The following is a 23290-nucleotide window of genomic DNA, read 5'->3' on the forward strand; positions in this document are numbered from 1 at the left end:
TCAACTTCATTGGTAACACAATTATTTGAAAAGTAGTTAAAAGTACTGCAGAATAAGTAAACTAGGAAAATCATCATGAATGTTATTTATAATTTAAAGTTACATTTACACTCATGTTAAGTTCCTATCAACTACAAGTATTTTCAAGGTTTATTCAAGCTACAGTTACATTTAGGGTCAAAATAACAAACCCCAAATTTTTTTTTAGTCAGTTGTATTACTTTTTAAACCCAGGCAGGTTTAGATTTAATTTACATTTAAATTACGTGTTCTTGCTTTTAGATATATCACTTTGAACATAATCTTACATTCAAACACTAATATTTATATTGGTATTAAAGTATTGATATTATTATTAAAGCAATATACTAATTAACATTTCATTAATTAATCATTCACAGGAGTGTTTCATTATATGGTTTGCAAAATCAGATACTATATTGAATATAATCTACATTTATTCTTACCAACATTATAACCAGTACTGCAGATTCAAATATCTGATGTCATAGCAAAATCCATTGCAAATAAAAATTGACTATGAAAACAAACATTTCTATGGACTTCTTGAATGATAAGGCTGTGATTAATACATAAACATGGATAAACCTGCATTACTTAAAACGACTTTGGAAAGGCATCATTATTTGAAGCCTACAGCTCTCAGTATTCTGAAAAATTGACTCTAGGATATTCTCCAGCCCTTAAGGAGATAATTATATATGTGGTCTTTAAAAAATTTCTGTAATTTTTTTAAAATTTCTGTACCTTTTATTAAAGAAAAATTGTTTAAGGGGAATTTATTTTGCTATGTAAAAAATACATATATCATTAAAACCAAGTGATTTTTCCCTCTATAAATTGCACACTCCTCACTAAAACTTCACATATGACATTTGATTGCTATTTTTTCATTTATGACCAGTATGTTCAAACATATGAAGGCATACCCAACAAAACTCCCTATGATCAATTTAGATAAGCTACAAAGAAAATGCAAACATTGCTCAAGCTCAAAAGGTTTCCCAGGAGCTTATGGACAGAATGCATCCATCTCATGAGGGTGAACCTCTCAGACCTTGGTTCCCCAAGATACAGTTGTTGTAAAGCAGAGACAGAATCATCAACTGAACAGTTAAGCACAGAAAAAGGGAAAGAATGACTGGTCATGGAACAGATTCAGCCATTCCCCTTGCAGCTGAGTCCAGGGTCTAATACCTGCTGTGAGCAAACCAGAGGAGATGGCAATGAATATTGCTGCTGCTCACCCTGGTGTTAAACCTCAGTATATGACATAAATGACTGCTAAGAATAGCAGCAAACTGAATAGGAGAAAGTCTGCTGTTTGTACAGCAAGGAGAAGAAAAAGATCTACAATAAGGACAGAATTAGTTTCTAAGTAGAAATAAAAGGCATGAGAAAAATCCAACTTTTTTTTAAGGTTACCAAAGTATGAATATATTTTCTGAGATTTTAGTTTGTATTATCAACTGCACCATGGTACATGCAAAAATTATCCTGCATATCATGTTTTGAGATCAAGATGCATGTAACTTATAATAAGCAATACTTACAACAAAAGCCACTGGGTTTTTTTTCCCTATTTCATGTAGTCTGAAATTTAGGATATGTCACTAGCTACATCTATTCTTAAAGGTGTGCTAACTTATTTTCTGCAGTGTTAGCCATCACATCCACAAAGACAGCATCATTGTTAAACTTGCAAACGTATCATAAACATAGATTTTAGATTAATAACAAAATGTCACAGTAACAACATTTTGTTGTTGAGAATGAAAAAATGCACTTATATTAAAAAATACACTTTTTTTCCCATTGTAAATTAGGAAGTACTGTGGTGCATGCCAAATTACTTGGTTTTTCTGAGTATGTCAATGGCATTTCCTCTGAGTTTGCCTACTGTGTGTTTTTAATACTGAACAAATTTAGTTCTAATACAGACATTGATGAGAGAAAATTCTTGAGAAATGAGGAAGAAGGCAAATTATAAAAGCTGCAGTCTGGATAAGACGTTAAAAATAACAAATACCACCCCTTTAAGTAATCTTAAAAATTATCTAATGTCAACTGTATTTGTGCTATGCTAATGACATTTCTGTGATACCTGACTCAATGCATTATATATTTACTTGGTATTAGAAGTTTTAACTTTACAAATATTATTTTTTCATATTCTTCTCACTTTTAAAATTCTTATTTGAAAATATAAAACTTATGGTTCAAAAAACGTCTGGTTGTGGTCCTTGTGGAAATGTTTTAGTGTTGAAGGTGGTAGTGCTGAGCTAATAATTTTAAGGTCCTTTCCCATGCAAACCATTCTATGATTCTATGATTTTTCATGGATTACTCTATTGTTTGTACTGAATCAGAACTTTAGTCTTTTCATGTCTTCAGGGACTTATTGGGGTATTGCTGCTTTTTTATGGTTTTGTTTTTTTGGGTTTTTTGTTCGATTTTATTTTTGGTTGATTGGTTGGTTGGTTGGTTGGTTTTGGGCTTTTTTTTTGTTTTGTTTTGTTTTTTATTGTTTTGTTTTTTTGTAGTGAAAATAGGATAGCAATAATTGCTTATCTTTTATTGGAAAGCTAGAAGAGTCAGTAACCACCATTTCCAAAGAATTGAATATAAAATGACAGCTGTTTATGTGCAGAAATGTTTTCCATTGCATCCCTAATTAAAAATGCACCTACCTAAAATCCTCCACATGATTCTACTCTGAAATACATGTAAATTATATTCTCCAATGTCTACATATTTTCTTTCACCTGGTGAAATGGAAGCAATGTGTGATATCTAAGTTGGTATCACCACTTCCACTTTTATCACATGCTGTCTTGGGAAGAGCTGTGTCTAGCAATATTTGATAAGCAGTACAGACAATATTGAAGTACTTCAATAAAGAAAAATTAAAAATAAATCAGAGTTAATTTTACTAAGCACAAGCTAGGTGAGACACCTTCTTGATTTCTAATGCTGAATAATTTGAAATAAGATTTTCCCAGATCTCCTTTTTGTTTGGTCCAAAAGGTAGAATTTCTGGCTATATTACTCTAAACATAATTCAGGGATTTCCTCAGTACAATCATACACCATAACTCTTGATAGGATCAAGAGCAGTAAACAGAACATGTGATAGGAAGTTTATTTCAGACAGGAGACTTGGTTTATAAAAATAGTATTTTCTAAAGCAAAATTTCTGAATTAGAATATTTTTCTATCCAGATATCTTAATTACCACCAGGAAATACATAAAACAAAAATCAACCAAACCCTCGACCATTTGACTTGGATTATTTGAAAACATAATTCTGGCAAATGTTAACCACTTATCCCTAAGTCCTACTTTGATAACATACTACTTTCATAATGTAATAATCAGCATCTGAGTTGTGGTGCTGATATAAAACCCCTAATTTTTCATTTCTCAACAAATTGTTCATGTTATTCTCTTCAGTTGATAAAATGCCTTGAATACAGAGCTCTAGTACATGCTACCATAAACTCACCCACTCTTCTGACTTGAGAGCCCACAAGAACTGTACCTGAATGTACTTGTCTATATGAGATAAACCAATTCAATAGCAAAAAGAAGCAAAGATTGCGTACTTTCATGTACCATGTTCAGGCATCACAAAGTATTCCTGAAATTTATATTATATTTTGGTACTGCAAAGCATGGTACATCTTACTCTCTCAGATTATTCCCTTTTGGGACTTAGAACTATCAAAACACTCCAATTCCAATAATTAATCTTTAAAGTCAGAAGAGTCTAGAGATCAATGTAAATAAATCTGAAATATTGGAAAAATTATCAAACAGGAACTTTGCCTCAGTTTCAAATGTTTAATTGCTTGAAACTTAAAATCAGGCAAGTTTCAATCTTGAAATGTGCATGTAGAGCATAGGACTAACTGGTGAAACTTTCACTCAATGGAAGTAATTGATTTTATCATTTAGAATCATAACAATAAAGCAGGAAGGAGAGGGTCTGCAAGGATCAGATTCTAAGCTGGAGAAAGGGAAGTGGGAGGGAGAAGAACACTTACTACTTTTTCTCTCACTGCTTCCACGTGGTCGGTTCCTGGCAAAGGTGCTGTTTGAGCAGGAATTTCTTCTTCCTGAGCTTTTTCAGCTTTCAAAACCTCTTGTGAAATCCCAGTTGTCAAATCCTCTTCCTTAACATCTTCTTGCTCCTTAGCCTGCTGTTCCTTATAAGGTGCTTCAACTTCTGCTTTCTGTTCAGCAGCATGGTCTTTAATCTCAGCTGTAATTTCTTCCTTTTTGTCTTCTGGATGTGGTGCACCCTTTTCTGGGATCACAGTTTCTTTACCTTCCTCCAATGTGCTTAGGGGTTTCTTTTGATCTGCAGTTGTTGTTGCAGGAATTTTATCTGCTGAAGGTGTCTTTGACAGTTTCCCTCGCAGAAGTTTTGTTTCTTCTTTTTGACCTTCCTCTTGGATTTTATCCACTGATGAAGTTTTCTTAATTTTTTCATGTTGAAGTTTTATATCTTTCTGAATTCCAGGTTGGATTTTATCAACTGAAGCTGCCTTTGTCAATTTTACCTCCTGAAGTTTTGTATCTTCCCTCTGAGCTGCAGGTTGGATTTTGTCAGCTGACAGTGCCTTTGCCATTTTCATCTGTTGGAGTTTTGGGTCTTCTTTCTGAATTCCCTGTAGAATTTTGTCAGCTGAGGGCATCTTTGCCAATTTTGCCTCTTGAGGTTTTATGTCTTCCTTCTGAACTCTATGCAAAATTTTATCAGCTGAGGATGTTTTTGCCAGCTTTGCTTCTTGCAGTTTTTCATCCTCCTTCTGAACTTCATGCAAAACTCTGTCATAGGAGGCTGTCTTTGTCAGCTTTGTTTGCTGAATCCTTGGGTCTTCCTTCTGAGAAGCGTGCTGGATTTTATCAGCTGAGGGTGCCTTGACAAGTTTTCCCTGCTTAGCTTTTGCATCTTCCTTTTGAATTCCTTGCTGGATTTTATCAGCTGACAATGTTTTTTCCAGTCTCCCCTGCTGAAGTTTTGGAGCTTCCTTCTGAACGCCTGGCTCTTCCTTTGGCTTTGCTGCTGCAGGAGTAGGTGGTGTGGAAGTCTTCTGAGGGGAAAGTGAGACAGCAGGCAGAGGCCGTTTCTGAGGAGGAGCAGCTGCTTTGGATGTTGGTTGTGAAGGGCCTGTTTTTGGAAGTGGCACCTTGCCCATATCTCCAAGTTGTCCTGACATTGCCCTTTGGGTCTGGCAGTTTAAGCACAGCCATTCCTGTACCTATGATACAAAAAACATATGAAGTTACTTATTTGAAAAAAAAGTAACAATAAAATCACACAGTATTTCCAGCTGATACAGTTGAATTCTTTCAATCTGAATGCTATGCATACTGATAAATTATTTATTTTCTTTCCTGCTCTTGCAGGAAGATCCATAGCACCACTCCAGAGATGGAGCTTATCAGGTTCTAGAATGCCAAGATGAACAAATATAAAGAGACACTGGGAAAATTAACAGCAACAACCTTTTTCCAAAGTACTGATGACCTATATGTGCAAAGTTTGCTTACATATTTCTAACATATATTTCTTTCTAAAGCTTCTATCAATAGTTCCCTATAATTTTGCAAGCCTGAGAAAAAGGGGACCAACTGGCACTCATGACTCTCTGTGCTTCTCTTAGGAAATCCCCTCTTGAGGTTTTGTATAGGTATCTGTACAAATTTATTATAGCTGTCACTCAACAGGAAGATCACCTCTCTGCTCACTTTACTGCTAAATCCCTCCTGCACAATGGCTCCTTTTACTTTTCTTCCCAGAAAATCAGAAAAAGGACAAGTGCCTCTATCTGTGCAAAAGATCTCGTTGCAGTTGCCTAGCTACTACATGAGAGGAGTAATCACACTGTTTCCAGTGGAATTTAGTTTATAGTTCCTTTAAAATAGCAAAGGAAAATTTTAGGCCCAGAAAGGCACTGAAAGGAAAGAAAAAGCCAGACTTTTCTGGATACTAGAATAGCTAATGTAGGTTCACTTCACTAGTACAAAATGAGATTTGCTGGTGGATAAGTGGTGTACACTGTACAATAAAATCTACATTTAAAAATAGCTGATCAGCTATTTGCATAACTGTTATATAAATGACAAGAAATACAGATGATATGACAAAATATGAAGTAAGAACAGCTCACATGGACTTGTTTTATGAGAATACAACTAAGGAGAGGCTATTTAATGTATAAAGTTATCTGAAAAATTTTGTTTCAGGCATAAGCAAAGCAAGAATGCAAGCATTATTATTCAGGTCATCAAACAATTGTCTTGAGTATTTATTATTCTACTTTTATAGAAATGATCAAACAAGTGAGCATCCTAGTAATTGACACAAAAAATATTTAATAATAATACCTGATAATCCTGCCTCAATAAATGTAGTTTATCAGCTGAATCAGCTGTCTCCCCTAACACTTACTATATCCCTTGCAAATCAAAACTGTATCAGACTATTAAATATCATTTAGGATTAGTTTTTCTGTTGAAAAAAAGCATTTAAGCATAATCTCCAGGATCTATTATCCTCCTCCATAGGACTTAAAGTGTTCCAACTACACACTATTTGTTTGGGAAGAACTAATTTAGAAATATAAATCCATTTTATTTTTTTAATAAATATGCAAAATATAGCTCATTTTTTCCTGCAAATATTTTATTTAGATGGGATTATCTGGAATTCTTACTATAGTTTCCTCTCTTTTCCTAGCAAATAGTATTGGAAACTATAAATATGTTGTGTACTGTCTTTTATTAACTGAAAACAGAAGCAATGCTCCAGAAAATCATGATATTATTATTAGAAGTCTGCAGTGGACTAAACATATCAGATAACATTTAGCATAAAAAGACTACTGGAAAAAATATCCAATTTCATAATAGCTTTGATTGTTTTCTCATATAGTTTGTAAGATCAGTATTAAAAAGCTGGCAAAATAATTATCATGGTTATTTCTTTAAATTTATTGGAGGGCAAAAAGATTTTTAACCCACAAAAAGGGGGCAGATTTTACTTTATCCATTTGGCCAATTCCCATACTCATTTCTCAATGAAATAATGCAGAAATAATGTCATTATTATTTGTGCTAATATAGCTTCAGTCAGCACAGGGTATGAGAAAAAGACAGCACTTAAACAAATTAAGCTTCTCAGAATCTAGCCTTAGCCATCTTTAATTATATAAAAACAAAATGAAGTGTCATCTGCCAAGAAATATACCATGGTTCAAAAAATTATATGGATATTCTTTATGAGCATGTTAATTTATACTTTAAATTCACGTTCTTTTCGCAGTACCGTTTGTTTCACCTATTTTATTTTTATTTCCTTATATCCATATCCAGTTTCTAGGGTCTCTAAGTCTGTTTCTTTCCTGTCCACCTTTGGTGGTAGATCTACACCTGGCTCTTGTCCTAGCTCTGCTGATTATGCAGATTCCATGCACCTCTCAGCTGCAGCCCACTCACTGCTCACACACTTGCTCCTTCCCAGATTCATTGTCACTTCCCTTTCCCTCATTTAAATCCTTCACAGACACAGTTCTTTGAGTGCCTGCAAGAACTTTAGCAACTTTAGTAACAGCATTAAGTATTTAAGACCCAAAACAGCCACCCAGGCACTGTTTCCACTACTTGCTGTCTCTATTTAGTCTTTTCCCTGAGGTAAATTTCTGCAACTCAGGGACAACGTTTTGTGCTGAGCATATTGTAAAACTCATGAGAATAATGACAATTAACATGAGGGAAGGAATTTGATGATTGCATTAATTTTGTCAAAAGATGGAACTCCCAGACTTGCCCCTCTGCCATAACAATGAATCTGATAGTGGGGAAATAACCTGGAATTGTCCAGATATTTAGTGATTTAAAGAACCCTGTCATTGTCCTCTTGGACTTTTTCTATATCTGCATCTATTTACCACTTTATTTTTCAGTGCTGCTACATTGTATATACTACTCCCAAAGCTATGTGTTTCATATAATGGTTTTTCATTATCATGCAGATATTTGGTCACAAAAGAGCCTAAAAAAACCCATCTTACAGCACCAGGCCTCTAGCTGCTGATTCTCTGTCAGAATGTTTTTCTGTAAAATCAAATTCTGTACCATGAAGTCATATGCCTCAGTCTTAGACTTGTCTTTTCCTCAGTTAACCTCATGTCCTGAATGCAAGAATTTCCCTAAGGCTATCTCTTCAGTTAGCCTGTCAACCCAAATTTATTAGGACTTGGGAAATGGACATCATCTTCTTTTAGCAGTCTTCACTAGATAAATCTTCTTAGTTCTTTACCGAATTCTTCACACCCTTTGGTTCCTGAATTGTCTGTACACATCATGATTGGCACTACAAGTGATACAAGTGCTTTAATACCAAGAATCCACAGCTCTCTCCTGATATTTCCAGCAGTCCTTGCATCCCTTGTATTGCTGGACAGAACAGAGTAGCTCTGTCACAATGCTCTCCTCACTCAGTTTGTAATTAAAAAATGCCATTATGAAAAGGGCATACATCTAACATTCATTGTGAATGTCTGTTTTTCAGTGATCAGCCAAGAGCTCTGCCCTGCTTGTTACAGAATGGTCCTTTCTGAAAAAAAAATCCATACAAACTGAGAACTTGGATCTTCTACCTCTAGAAGGACTATTCAAATTTCTAGACCTGCATGCAAACAAGTTACCACCTATGTTGCATAGATTGATAGAGAAACATAAATATTCAGAGCATGATCACAAAATTAGACTGTAGATCTGGAAGAAGAAAAAATTACAAAAATAAAACACTAAAACCTCACATTTTCTCTATCCAAACAGTGTTAGGCAGGCAGGAGATAACTGTCTAAATGAAGCCAATTTGGCAGTGACAGGGTCCACAGTGGAGCCTCTGTGGCATCCAGAATTAGAAAAATGCAGAGAGGTTTTCACAGATACAGTGTCTGTGGAGGTCACAGGCAGTTTTCCAGGCTCATTCTCCTGAATTTACACATAAATTTTGTCTAAAATGTCACTTAGGAACTTAAACTTATTTTTGGATTCCACCCCAAGTGGAGAAATGATGTGCAAACAAATGCTTAGTCAGATGGTTGATTTTTGGAGAAAAGGTTAGAAAAACGTGGCTAATTTAACCAAGGGAAATGAATCTCACAAATATGACTTATATGGAAGGAAAGGTATATTGGCTGCAAACCAAATGGATATTATTGTCCATGGACAAATTTAGCTTTAAAATTAGCTTTAAAATTCACCTTCCTTGCCAGTAGTGATTTGAAGTTTTGAATATGATACAATAGGAGTGTGGTACAGAGAAACACAGTTAACTTCAATATATGATGTGTCTGCCAACAAAATCACTCAATGATTCATGAAAATCTACCAATTTTATAAACTGCATTTTTGTAATAATAATCAAAAGCAGAATACATTATATCACTAGCATTAAATAGATTCATAGTATTTGACTTTAAATATCGTGTCTTTCAGCCACCAGAGATAATAGAAATCTCCAAAAACTGGTTCAGATGAATTTAAAACATCACATTAGAAAAAAAAAACAACTGTGAAAATTCCTGCAGAATAAAGAATTTTGTCAACAGGAGGAGGAAAGAATCACCTTTTCAGTTTAAGAATGTTTTTTTTTAATTTGCTTAAGTTGTAACTAAGATGAGACTGTTATCTGAACAATGCAAAACAAAATATCATCTTTTATCTTTTTCTTAGATAAAGAGTTTCAGTATGCGATTGAGGAAGACTAAGTAGTCTCAGCCTGTCATTATAGGTACTAATTTATATGTTTGCTCACAAGCCATCACAACTATGAAATAAGTTATTTTCAATGATCTCTTTTTCTTACACAACTAGTGATAAAGGAAGAGAATAATGCAGCAGACTACCAGAAAAGTACAGAGCAATTGGTGTTTCTCCCACGTGTCAAGAATTATCTGCTCCTTAATTTAATAGGATTGGGACTGCTGCATATTTCAGTCAATTATGTATGGATGAAATACTGAGTATGACAACACAAAGATGACCTACTTCTTCAAGTGATGACAATTCTGAAATGTTTACACCCTTACCTTACTTCAAGATACACCTTAGCACCTACAGAAAAAGCTCAAGTTTTGTGTTTTTTCAGCAACTGCTCTGTTTTATGGGAATTTTTATTTTAGCAATTAAATTTAATATATAATGGGATTTTTATGTGTATAGTATCTGTGTATACTTTAATTTCCCTTAGTTATTTTGCTGAAATCCCTTAGAGGCTTAGAATTATGCTGTCACTGCACAAAAATGCATCCCTAGTGTATATATACACCATCACAGATGCAAAAACTGTGGAAAAATTACTGCATTTTTATTGAGGAGGGGTGAACATCACTGTATTTGTTTTTACTCTTCATCTAACTGCACTGTAATATGTTTGTTGTTTTTTTCATGCATCATTAGAACAAGATGACTGAATGTCCTCCTTTGCATTGGCAGGTTTAGCTGTAGGGTGCTGGTGCCCAAAACAAAGGCATGATCCTTCCTCCTCTCTTACACAGAGAAATTCCCATCAAGCAATGTAGTACCCCTGGTGACCACTGTTACCATGGCAAAAACAGCCCCAGTGAAGGAAAAAGCAATAAAGTGGATACGGGCAGCATTCAAAGGCCAACCTTATGTTTATTTAACATTTAAGGTTCTTTTGAATATTGACTTTTACAATGAAGTACACACGGAAATCAGCTTTCTGTCCTTTAATGACAACGACTATACAATTGTCTGATTAAGTGCTCTTCTAATCTACTAAGTCCATGTCAGAGTGGTTACTGTATTATTTTGGTATCTTATTTCACTCACAAAAGCCACTGCAGATAGAGAATTTGCAGGCAAGATAAGAAGATAATGGTTACATTAATAAACATTTTTCAGTGTATATCTGACAACCAGAGTCAGATAAAAATTGTTGCAGTGACATTCTCTTTCACATTTCATTCTCTTTTCTTTTAAGAAAATTCCCAATTAGATGACTAAATCAACTTCTGTTTGCTTGTATATGTGACAAATGATCACGCTGTAGTGCATTAATGAATAGCAGCATGTGACCTCTGTTAATGCTATTTTCAACTTGCTTTGAGAGAATTGTAGCTCTTAAAGATTTCTGTAGATCCTGTAGACCAGAGAAATCCAAAGTTGTATTAGTGCCTGAAGTAAGTATTACCATAATTTATGGTAAAAATACAGTTTTATTAAATTGTTATTTTATCAACCAGTTCAGTCACAACTCTAAAAATGTTAGGCTATTGTAATCCTTCTTGGCTATATGTAGATGTTGAGAAGCCTCACTATACTCCTTTGTAGCTTTTATTACAACACTGTCAAAGAATAACTGTTTTCTGTTCCTCCTTGCAGCTGAACCACAATTTCCCACAAACTGAGCATGTGAGTATTCCCATCCCACCATTGCTATTATTTGTTCTGAACTGACAAAATGTCTAGTGTCACAGATGGCACCAAAACAACAAACAACACCATCCCCTGAAGAGTTTGTGGTCTATTCAATCCTGTGTTCAATGCTGACCTTTTACAGACAGTCTAGGGAAAATTGTTTTTGTTCAAAAACTAGATCTTAGCAATGGAACTAGGTTCTGTAGCAAAAAGAACTGTTATTTTTATTACATCTCACAATATGTATTTTGTTATAAACCAAAAATGAAATCTTTCTATCTGAACCTTAATGGATCATATATACAAACACCTTAACCATTCTTCGTAAAAACTTTTTATTTTGGTCATCCCCAATAGAAATAGAGACAACTGATACACATTGCTTTGAAAATTCATTTTTCATTTTGTTTGCTTTTGCAAATCAGATAATCCTAAAGCTAACATGTGCAGTTCATACAAAAAATATGCTTAGAAAAACCAAAAATCTCTGCTAAGATAGATTGAAATGTGTGTCTTTTGTCCCCATTTTACCTATTAATGCATTATTTTTTTTAATGAAGAGAGATCTGTAGGCTTCAAGTGAAATGCTATCAACAGAGATGTAAGTACTGAAAGAATAAAAGGTGATTAAAATTTATTATTTTTTTTAAACTCCGAGGTCTATCCAGTCTCATCTAAACTAAATTTTAAATACTTAACTGAGGACATAAAGTTATAACTCTGGCTACTCAGATTCACTCAGCAGGCTATGGGATGCTCTCTCCAGATATGAACAGTGTTGGTGGTCTGACTGTTGTATCTGTTCCTGACTAGGGAGAGAGTCTGCAGCAAACTGTGCTCCACACAGACCTCACTTCAAGGATGAATGTGAGATTGGCTCAGAGCCTACACTAAAGTTCAAAGACAAAATAGTAGCCTGAAGAAAAGACCTAAATCTGTTACCTGATACTTAAATAAATGGTCTGATACTCAAAAGCTCTAAATACCTGAAGAGAGTTTCACTGACTCTTGTCCACTTTTCAGTTTGTCTCTTCTGTTTGAATCTTTTAAATCAGAATCACAGTTTACATATCTGTTTTATAAGTTATTTTCATTTTACATGGCTTTATAGTTTCAGTTTATTAGCAATGATTTATGTATAATGTTTTATTTCAGTGTCATGTGAAAGGTATCTGAGTTCTTTAGGTGCCCGAAAATGAGGGGGCAGGCAAAGATACAAGCAGATAAAAAAATAGGGGATAATTCAGTGTCAAGGAAACACACTACTGTCAATGAAGAGAACACCAGTCCAGCAGAAAGGGAAGATTCCTTATCTGGCTTTGGAAAATTATATTAATTATTAGCTACAGATACAGTAAAAAGTTTGCATGTAACCATTTTCTGATACCGTGGCAGCTGTCACAGCAGTAAAGAGATAAAAGAAGTAAACAAAAGAAATAGATATGACATCTGTGCAGAATGGCCATGGCTTTGTGTCATGGCACATGCTGAGGAGCACACAAGCCTTGCAGCACTTTCTTGAGCTCTTCCCAATGGACATTTCTCCTACACACCCAAAATGAGGAGGTGAAAACCATGCTGACCTCCCTGCTCTGGGCAGTGTTTAGAGATGGCTGAGAACAGAAATTGTCACTGCCTGGATTCACAGCATGTGGGCAGAATAACACTTTATCACCAGGTGTGGCCATTGCCACTGATAAGAGACAAATTCCCAAGCCTTGAGGCAACACAGTACAAAGTCTAGGGAAAGGCAAGGGGAGAGGTGAGGTGCAGGTGCAAAAGGGAAAAACAAGGTTTTTAGTCTCTTGGTTTCATACTCCTTTGAGGTTGCTGCTGATCAGCTCTCAGTGACATGTTTTAAGTGACAATAATCTTTTCTGTATGTCCTGCCCATTGTTTTGGCCTTGCACTTTCCTGCCTACAATTTTGCCTTTGTGCCAGCCCATGATAGAAAATATTGGAAAGATTATCTTAAAAAGGAATATGCCACTTAGCCAGTAAGAAAATCCTGTCAAAACTGAAACTCAAAAAGGAGTTTGCTGTGTTCTCCCATAATTTGGCAAATATGTACAAGAACTATTAACAAATTACTTTTCTTGGAAACTTCAGAACAATATTCATTAAAAATTATTCTCAATGTTCTGTACAGAAACATAAGTGCAATCTGTTTAACAGTATAACATACTGTGATGCTACAGCATAACTTAAAGCAGATGTTTTCTTGGTGTTTAATGTGCAAATAAAACCTATATTCTCCATCAATCACACATAATAAGCTTGAGTTCACTTTCCAGGGACGCCATAAAATTATGCAAAGAAAATACCAAATAATCTAAACCCATGTAAATCTGCCCAAAACAAAAGTACTGCTAACTCAATATAATTATTAAATATAAGAGGAAAAGACAGTTCTTAACTGCTAAAAAATGCTACAAAACTGGAAAAAAACAAAAGCAAAAACGAAACCAAGCCAAACCAAAGCAACAACAACAACAAAACAAACAAACAGAAAACAAAACAACAAAAAACTCAACCCTGTGAAATCTGGGGACTTTATTTTTCTGTCTCATTAGTGTCAATAAATTTGTCATAGTTCCTTGGAAGTAAGGGCAAGGCCTCAAAATATTGAACTAGAGTAGGAGTACTCAATTTCCCAGTGGACTTGCAATGCAAATAATAGACACATTATGATTGAAAATTATTTATTTTATCCTTCTAAAATGAAGCTTTTTCACATGTCTCAAAATACACACTGTACTACAAAGTGGGAAGAAAACCCCTACACACACAGTATAAAATGAAGTGTCTCCAAAATTACCTCCTTGCATTCCTTAGTTGCACTTTCACTTCTTTTTGCTATCTTCAGAAGGAAAAAGAATCCTCTCAAATCAACTAGTCAGCTCAGGTCTAATACTAATTATGTAATTATTTACATAATTTAGCCAATTCAGAGTTTCTCCTTGATAAGAAGACAGAGGATCCCTCCATACATCTTCAAAAATATTTCATGGAAAGGGCAAATCCATAATTTTACACTCATATATGAATGAATGATACATAGACACCCACACACATGTATGTAGTACACAGGAAGTCAAACAAACTTATATTCATAGAGTTTTATGTTCAGAAAGGGCAATTATTTTCAACAGATTTGATTCTTTAATTCCAAAATCCTTCTAGTTTCATAAAGTTTTCTATTCTCAACCTTTCAGCATTTTTAGAAATATAACCAAACTTATGGGGGGAATTTCTCTAGCTTCAAAGATTATTGTTCCAATAATTTGTCTATTTGTCTATCCGTTGATTTTTTTTTTTTTAATTTTTTTTTCTTTTTTTTTTTTTTTTTTTTTTGGTTGGCTTTTAGTTGGCATAAAAATATAAAAACAAAAGTAATGCAAGACCAAGGTTCATGTGGTACAGGCTCAGCACTTTCCCACACCATGTAGCTGAACTGTAAATGGGTGTTATACTCACAGCCCCTTTTGGCAAAAAATATCACAGCTACTTTGTCATGAAAATAGCTTTTGGTTTAAACTACATAACACTACAACAATGACTCTAAAAATATCATAAATACAGCTCTACTGGGAAATAATATATTTTCTGTTTGTGTTGATTGTATTCTTCTTATTCTTCTTATTATTACTATACACAGTGTATTCATATTTAATAGTTTTGTACCTTATGTCAGGTTTGACAAACCTTATTCTTGTGGTAATATCTGTATCATTCTCACAATGATAGCAGAAACTGCACAGAAGCTTAACTTTTATCTTGAAAGCATGGACTGCCTTGAACCATGTTTTAGAATGGGTATTTGATGTTAAAGTGTTCCTAGTAAATCTTTTAAATAAATTGAAAATTGTTGAAGAGTTTTAGAAATATTTGAAATTACTTTTAATACAAAGTGTTACTGGGTTCTAAAGTTAACTGTTCTTTTTCCTCTGTCATTTCAGAAGCACACAGTTCTCTTACCTTAATTCAAAACCCAGAATATTAACATCTGTCACAAAAACAAACAAAACATTTAATTCTCCAAACCCTGGACTAAATTCTATATTTTTATCCCTTATTAAAAAACTCAAATTGGCAAAAATAACCCTTAACTAAAATAGCAAATAAAGAAATAAGAGCAACATTCATCTGAAATTTTATGTTGACAAATGTGTTGTTGTTATTCAAAATAGAATGATCTTATTTTTTCATTAAAAGCCAATTTTCAAGTCTTAATTAATTTTGAAGCATTTGCTCAATCCTTGAAACAATCTTTTTTTTAAAGAACCTGTTTACATCATAAATAATATGATCTAATCCTCAGTCTTCCAGGATGAGTGATACCAATGTCAGCTTCTAATTAATTTAATTGTATGTTCTTTTTTAAGTCAAGAACAAACATCTGGAGACAAAAATCACAAAGAAGTCAATAGCAGTCCCAGTGGTTTGATGAAAAGTAAAAAGTAAAAAACCCAAAAAACCCACAAAATTAAAAAAAACTCACAAAAAAACCCACCCCAAAGCCCAAAACTTCCTCCTTATCTTTGCTCTCTAGGCTGTGACAGCCCCCACAGGGCAATGAAACCCTGATGATTAAAATGAAGCAAGGCTCTCACCCAGGTGCAACAATCCTGAGAAAAATGTTACAACCACTTCTATCATTATTTGATTCTTCTTCAGAGACAGACCCACAGTTTTCTGCTACTTACAAGCTCACCAGTCACCTCAGGATACTCCTATGAGGAATGGTCAAAAAACTAATGAAACAGAATTTTTTTGCAAAAAAAACCAAAAAAAACCCCCAAAAAAACCAAAAAAAAAAAAAAACCAACCAAAAAAGTCCCGAAACAAAACAGTGGAATGGATTTTGTTGGTGATCTCTAAATCTCCTTTTTTCCTTAAAATTATTACAATTTCCACAAGAAAACCCCCAAAAAGAATGAAGAAACCTCCCCAAAATAATGAAGAAAACCAAACAAACAAATCGACCAACCAAACCCATTAAAATAAAAACAAAACAACAACAACAAAAAAAAGAACCAAAACCAAAAAGAAAAAAATCGCCATACCAAAAGCAAAAAACCACAACAGCCTTTTGGTAAAATTGCTCAAAATAATTTTTTTAGTTCTTGGTTTTGTGGCATTTGAACAATTTAGTTACTTCATTCTAATCTTAGTTCATAATTTATAAAGCCATGATATAATTTTTTTTATTATTCTAAATAAATATATCTTTAGAATTGAAACTTACTCATAGCTCTATGAAACTACATAGCTTAAATTAGGAATTTGCATTTACATTCTATTTTTTTTTCAATCATATACATCATGTAAACCAATTAAAAAAAAGAACAAAACAAACTTTTAGTAAAATATGTATCTGCCTTAGTAAAAACAATGAAAAAATGAATTATGCTATAATTTGATAGAAATTTTAAATAACTTCAGAAAGAAAGAGCCTTTGTCAACATGGGTTATGGAGAGCTGCAGATATAAAAGCCTGAAGAGTGTATTACAGAGATCATAACTCCAGATGTATGGCAAGAGAATTCAAATTGCATCCTCAAACATAATAGAAATTATCATATCTGTATTATAGTCCATGTAATCAATTCCCAAGCTTTTGACACCAGAATAATATGCAGTCTGCTTGTAAAATGAACCATTTATGGGGCTCTCTTCAAAAAAACATCTCTAGGCAATGAAGTGGAAAGTTCACATCTGTCTTCAAGGGCAGATCTGGAAGGGTTTTCCAGTGTGCAGAAGTTAATTTTTTTTTGTACATAAAAACAGTTAAAATTATGTCCTGCAATAATATACATTTAATATTAACCCAGTACTTCAGAAATAACATTTTTTTTCTTTAAAGATGGAACTTGGATGAAACCATTTTATTATTCTGCATAAACAGCTAAGCAGACTTTTTTTTTTCCCCTGCTGAAAAATCTTGAGTTTCTACTTCTATATTTTCAAATATGATGTAGTTTAAATTCAGAATTATTCAAGCCAGTTTAAAAAATTTAACTGCAACAGAATACTGTTTAGGTTACACTGGTATCTGAGAGCAAAAGAAAAAAATGTGCAAATACTAATTCAGCTGACTGTTGATTCCATAGTGATTTTTGGGAAGTGAAATCATATCCAAAATGCTTAATTAGATTAATAAAATTCATCATCTTAAGTTTTTTATAAAGATATTGTTGATGGAACATTTACCTCTGTAACCAATCTGGCAGATTCATTTTATCTTGCTTCATTTATTTATAAAGATTTTCCTTCAGTCTCCCTGATTATGCTACTTTGGCATTTAGAAAAAAACATTATCCTTTAATGCTTCATTAGCTACTTCTCCATCATAGTTAAAAATGTACATTACAACAATAATGTATTGTAATAAGTGTGTAGCTCACTCAGATACCAGCAGTTCTTTTCAGTTTTCTCTTTCTAATAGAGTTTTGCCCAATAAATTCTTCATGGGACATTGCATTTTACAGAACTAATTTGCAAATTATGTATAATATTGCCAAAACATTCCTTAGAAATGACTTAGAGGAATAGTATTGCTGCCAATAACCATTAATGAATTTAATTGACAATGTTGATCATGGAAGTAGGAAAACAAAGCCATATCCACAATAAAATTGAGTATTTTATGACAAAAGTTTATCTAGAAAATTGTAGCATAAACTGTGATGAACACATGAAGACAGAGAAGAAATAAGCCTGGCTTTGGTTTTACATAAAGGTACTCCCTGAATTAAATCAACAAACCACATGAACTAATTTAAAAAGCAGAGACACCAATAAAAGTAGGAAACAGTTTACAAGTTTAATGAAAACATAAAAAAGCAGAAAAAGACAATAATTGCAAAAGTTGTGGAAAACAGACTGCTCCGTGTGCAAGGCCTGACAGGATGAATGCACCACAAAAAGGAAACACAGCTGGAGGAAGAAGAACAGCAAAACCCAAAGGACTTGGGTGGCTACAAGTTTAGAAAAAAACACATTTTACTCTCATGCCATCAATAATGATCCTGCTCAGAAAAAAATATGATTTTACAAAGAGGAAATGAGTGCTGCTCTATTTAACATGGTTTGGTAACCACGTTACGTTATATAACAGCAGTAAGTATGGTAAAAGCACACTTATATAAAAATGCTTCTCTGTAGAACTGGCTAATTTGCCTTTAGTGCATCCCCTGAAACCTGATGAAGTCTCTAGGAACTTGCATGCTTCCTAGTTTGATTTGAAAAACATGTCATTGTTGATCTAGTGTAAAAGGATTCCATCTGCAAAAGCAGGGCTAGAAAAATTATCATGGAATCACAGGAGCCCAAACATATTTTTAAGAGTTTATTTTTTATATTAATCTGTTTTAATCAATATGTCAGAAAATGAAACCTTTTTTTGTCAAAAGGACTATCCAGAACATGTATGCTTTATAGAGTCTTTTGTGTCATCAATTAGAAAATTAACTCACCAAGTTTTCAGAATTTCTGGAGATAAGCAAAAATGTCATACTCAGTTTTAATAAAAAGAATATAAATATATAAAAGACATAAAGGAAATCCTAGAAATTATTAAAAGTCCTATTAAACATAATGCAGCATTTTAGACTCTAACTACTTTTCTTAAATCCCACTCAATAATGTGAATGAAGTTTGTATTTGCTTCCTCAAACCACCCACAACCCTCCTCAAGGTGATCCAGACTGAGTCTACTTGGTTTCAACTCTCCATGCATAGCTGGAAAGTGTCATAATCTTACATATTTTTCCAATGATGAAAGGTATAAAATATTTCTATAATGTCTTGTGAAAAAACTGCATGACCACATTGCATTTTTATAATCTCCACATATTTTTAATGAGCTACTTAGAAACAGCTAAGGAAATTTAAAAATCACTGTAGAATGAGCAGACTAAAAGAACCTGGAAAATGCCATTTGAGGGCAACAGAAAGATCACCTTTTAGGAAGCTCAGAGAAGTGGTACATATTTTGTGCTACTTTCTGTTCTCATTACAGCTTAATGATTTTTATAAAAAAATAGTTTGTGTTATTTTTTGTTTTCATTACAATCTATGTGACAAGAAGGCATTATGAGTTTGCCATTTTCTACCCCTTTTACAATCATTTTTACAAGAATAAATTATACCAGCATTCAGGGCTGACAGTTTCTCACTCTGAGCACAGATCCACTAGGTAGGTAAGCAGTAACTGTTTTTAATTTCACATTTATCTGGTGAGATTTACAAGTGTCCTCAGTAAAACTGAGGCCTTTGCCAATTTATGCATATGTCAAGTCAGATAAAAGTAAACAGGAGAATAATATACAGAGTTCAGATGCAAAAAAAAAAAAACCCAGTGAATCTGGTGCCACAACAGGTGAGGTGCAAATAAATATTTATCTTTTCTCTAGCTTTTCTGTCTGATTTAGGCTATTTACCATAAGATCAGTTTCAACAGACTTCTGTAATGTTTTCTAAACTATTATTCCTTTTCTAGACTCCACTATTCTTTCTTCTGTCCTACACAGATCATGACAAACTGCATTTAGACAGTTTGCTCATTTCAGGATGTCAGAGCTCTGCTCAGATTTTAATTCACAATACTTATAAGAAAAAAAACCATTACATCATTCTGTAGAATAGTCAAAGTGCATTTGGAAAAGTTATGATTTATTTTAGACATTTAGTGAACCAGACAAAAGTCCAGCAACTGATCTTTGGTTTAGTGTCTGTATTTCCTTTTGCTCCCTGCTCACATTAATTTTGAGGAAATTAAATTTCATATTTATAGAAATGTCCCACAAGTTTGATGATAAATATTATAAACCCCTGCTTTCAATGGTATTCCAGAAAAGTGGCAGGAAAAAATATATAGATCATTTCACATTTATGAATAGGACTCCCTCGAAGGCCTTTTTGAAATTCTACACAGGGACAATGAGGCCATTCCAAATACCAGGGTTCTAGAAAGAACTTGCACAAACTCCAGCTAGCTTTCTAAAAATGTTGGAATAGAATTATTATTTCCCTCCCATAAAAGATTTCTGGATGATAAACATTCTCCAGTCTTGATGTGATAAAGAGCATTTGTTGACTTACATACTACACATCTAGAAGAGATGCACAGTTGTGACTATTGTAACATTCAAAAACTGTTAATTTGCTTCAATGCACATCAATATTTGCCATTGGGGAAAAAAAAAAAAAAAAAAAAAAAAAGCCAATTAATCCCTAACAAGTAAATTGAGATTATGTCTTTCCTATAAAGATGTTAAAGATTCTTTGTGATTTAAGGTAGGCCTGTTGAAGTTCATCCTAAACAGATGACTTAAAATTAAGATATAAAATGTTTTCAAGGCAATCAATTTTTTCCTGTGCAAAATCTGTGAAAAAATAAGTTTATTTAAACAGCAGAAGGATTAACTATTCCTTGAATATAGCAGACTCCAACTAAAGTTAACCATATCTGTTTAGCCCACCGTGGCTAAAGAGAATATGTGACATGCTTTGTGTGGGTGTATGTATGTTTGTTTACCTGCAAATTTAAAGTTTCCAGGTGTGTAGTCTAATAGCATTCACCACCTAACCTTGACAGAAAAATGAAATATTCTAATTTAATACCTATACTCACCATAATCTTAATTGGAATCAATTCAATTTTATAAATAGTTTATTTGGCAGATCACACTTTAGTTCTTAATAAAAAATACTATGGGAAAAAAAAAATAAAGTGTTGGAAGTACAACTTTTCAGGCTGCTCAGCATCTCTTCTGGAAAATACAAAAAAGAACAAAGAAGCACAGAACTGCAAATCTATGTCCCTCTCTTCAAGTGTACAAATATCATCTGAGATCAAAGAGAATGGATGTCAGTGGAACATTAATCCTGCCTGACTTGAAATACCTGACAATATACCTGAGCTAGGTACAACTAACTTTACAGAGTATGAAAGGAACATGCTTCTCACGAACACAAGTCATTGTCTTATTTATTTGCCTTAAAATCTAATACAACACAGGCCTAAAACATTTTGAGAGAGAAAATTAGATGCAAAATATGTACCCTACTTAGGCATTGCAGCATTTCCTCTCAAGGTGTGAGTTGTGCTGTTTTGGGCCATCAGCCTCCCTAATGGGCAGGGCCCCATGGGCACCTCTTAAAACAAATAGGTTGATGTTTGTTCTCTAAAACTGAGTTAGGTGGCACAGCAGAGCTCCTGTCTGTAAGTCTTTGTGACCCCTTTCCCATAAAAGCAATTTAGCCCAAACCAGAATGACTCCATCCAGACTGGCTGTGGTAGAATTTTGAAGCTATTATGCAAATTTTGACCATCAACTGACCTGTATTATTATAAGCTGTGTGCTAAAAACATTCCAGGAAACATGATGAACAAAAATATAAGCAGTTTCAGTCTATAAATTGCTTCACAACTCATGATTAGTTTACTAATAGTTTATATTGCTCATGGTCTCATTATATTCATTGTGTTGGGCAAGAACATAATTTCAATACAGCAGTAACACTTTTTTTGCACTACTCCATTAAATATTTCAATGTATTCAGGAGAAATCTATGTTTTAGAAGAGTCTAAAGGGAATTGTAATATCTGACCAGCTTAGGCACTGTAGCTGAAAATAAAAACCAACAAATTCTTCCTTCTAACTAAGAATAGTGTTTAATTCTGAATAAACACTATGAATTAATTCACTCATATTTAATTGGATACAAATTAATGATAACCTCTAAAATAGCATAGCATAGGTTATTTGCATTACAGATCAATTCTTAAAAGAGTGCAGTTTGGCCATTACTACAATTTGACAATTGTAAATTGTAATTGTAAATTCTTACACTTTTATGTTGTTCAATCCTGTTTAATTCTGCAATTTACTCTCCAGAACAACTTTTCACAATGAATTACAATCTAATTTTATGTCTGTAAGACCTTTTCCATAATTCTGACTCCATTTTCATGCAAGAACTGTGATAATCTTTATTAAGTTAATTATTTTAAACACCTGTACTGAAAAGGATCAGAATGTTGCAACTGGCTCTTACTGTAATAATTATTTGAAATCAGGATTCAGATTTTGTGGACTTAATCTGTCTCTAGCATTTGTAAATTTAAACCAAATTCAGGAATAAAAGATTACGAGAGAAGTACCAAACATACAAGACAAACCATGTTGCTTATTTTCTTAGTTTAGCTCTCTAATACATGACAGTATTGAAGCAATTCTAGACTTAACTTACACAATTACAGTTTCTACTAGGAATTCTGCTGTTCAGGAAAAAGAATCCAAAACAATCCATACCAATCAGCCAATCTGTCCCTCCCCCACACCCAACAAACAAACAAACAAAAAACAACAAAAAAAAATCCCACAACCAAAACCAACCCACAATGAAGAACAATAAAGGTGATAACCTTGGCTACCTGCCTGAATATAGATACAAGAGGTAGAGGAATTCTTCAGTAATATCTACATCTAATTTGGAAACTGTTGACTAAAAAATCCAATAAAGAACAATTAAACACTTGACAGTGGTATGTGAGAGCCTAAAAACAGGGAGAGAATGTGGAGCTGAACAAATAAATCAAAAGTTTCTGAATTTCCAATTACAGATAATATTTTTAAATTTATTTTTCCATTTTCTATTGGTTTATTTTACTGCCTCAAATTATCTTGAAAAAATAGTTTAGAATCTCTTTCTCAGAAGTATTCATATATTATTGCAAGCCCACAAGCCTTCAACCCCAGGACAGATTTGTACATAAGCCATTTCTCCAGATGGAAA

The 23290-nt window shown here is 33.6% G+C and overlaps 1 protein-coding gene across 1 annotated transcript in view; it reads right to left on the reverse strand.

The window, feature by feature from the left end:
* LOC306801488 (protein piccolo-like) overlaps positions 1-23290 on the reverse strand; it is a 253000-nt gene that overhangs the window by 115005 nt on the left and 114705 nt on the right. The window contains exon 4 of the mRNA XM_079304606.1: positions 4069-5289. Coding sequence (XP_079160732.1) covers positions 4069-5289 — 1221 coding nt within the window. The remainder of the gene's footprint in view (positions 1-4068; positions 5290-23290) is intronic.

Source organism: Erithacus rubecula (assembly GCF_903797595.1).
Source record: "Erithacus rubecula genome assembly, chromosome: 4".
Lineage (NCBI taxonomy): Eukaryota > Metazoa > Chordata > Aves > Passeriformes > Muscicapidae > Erithacus > Erithacus rubecula.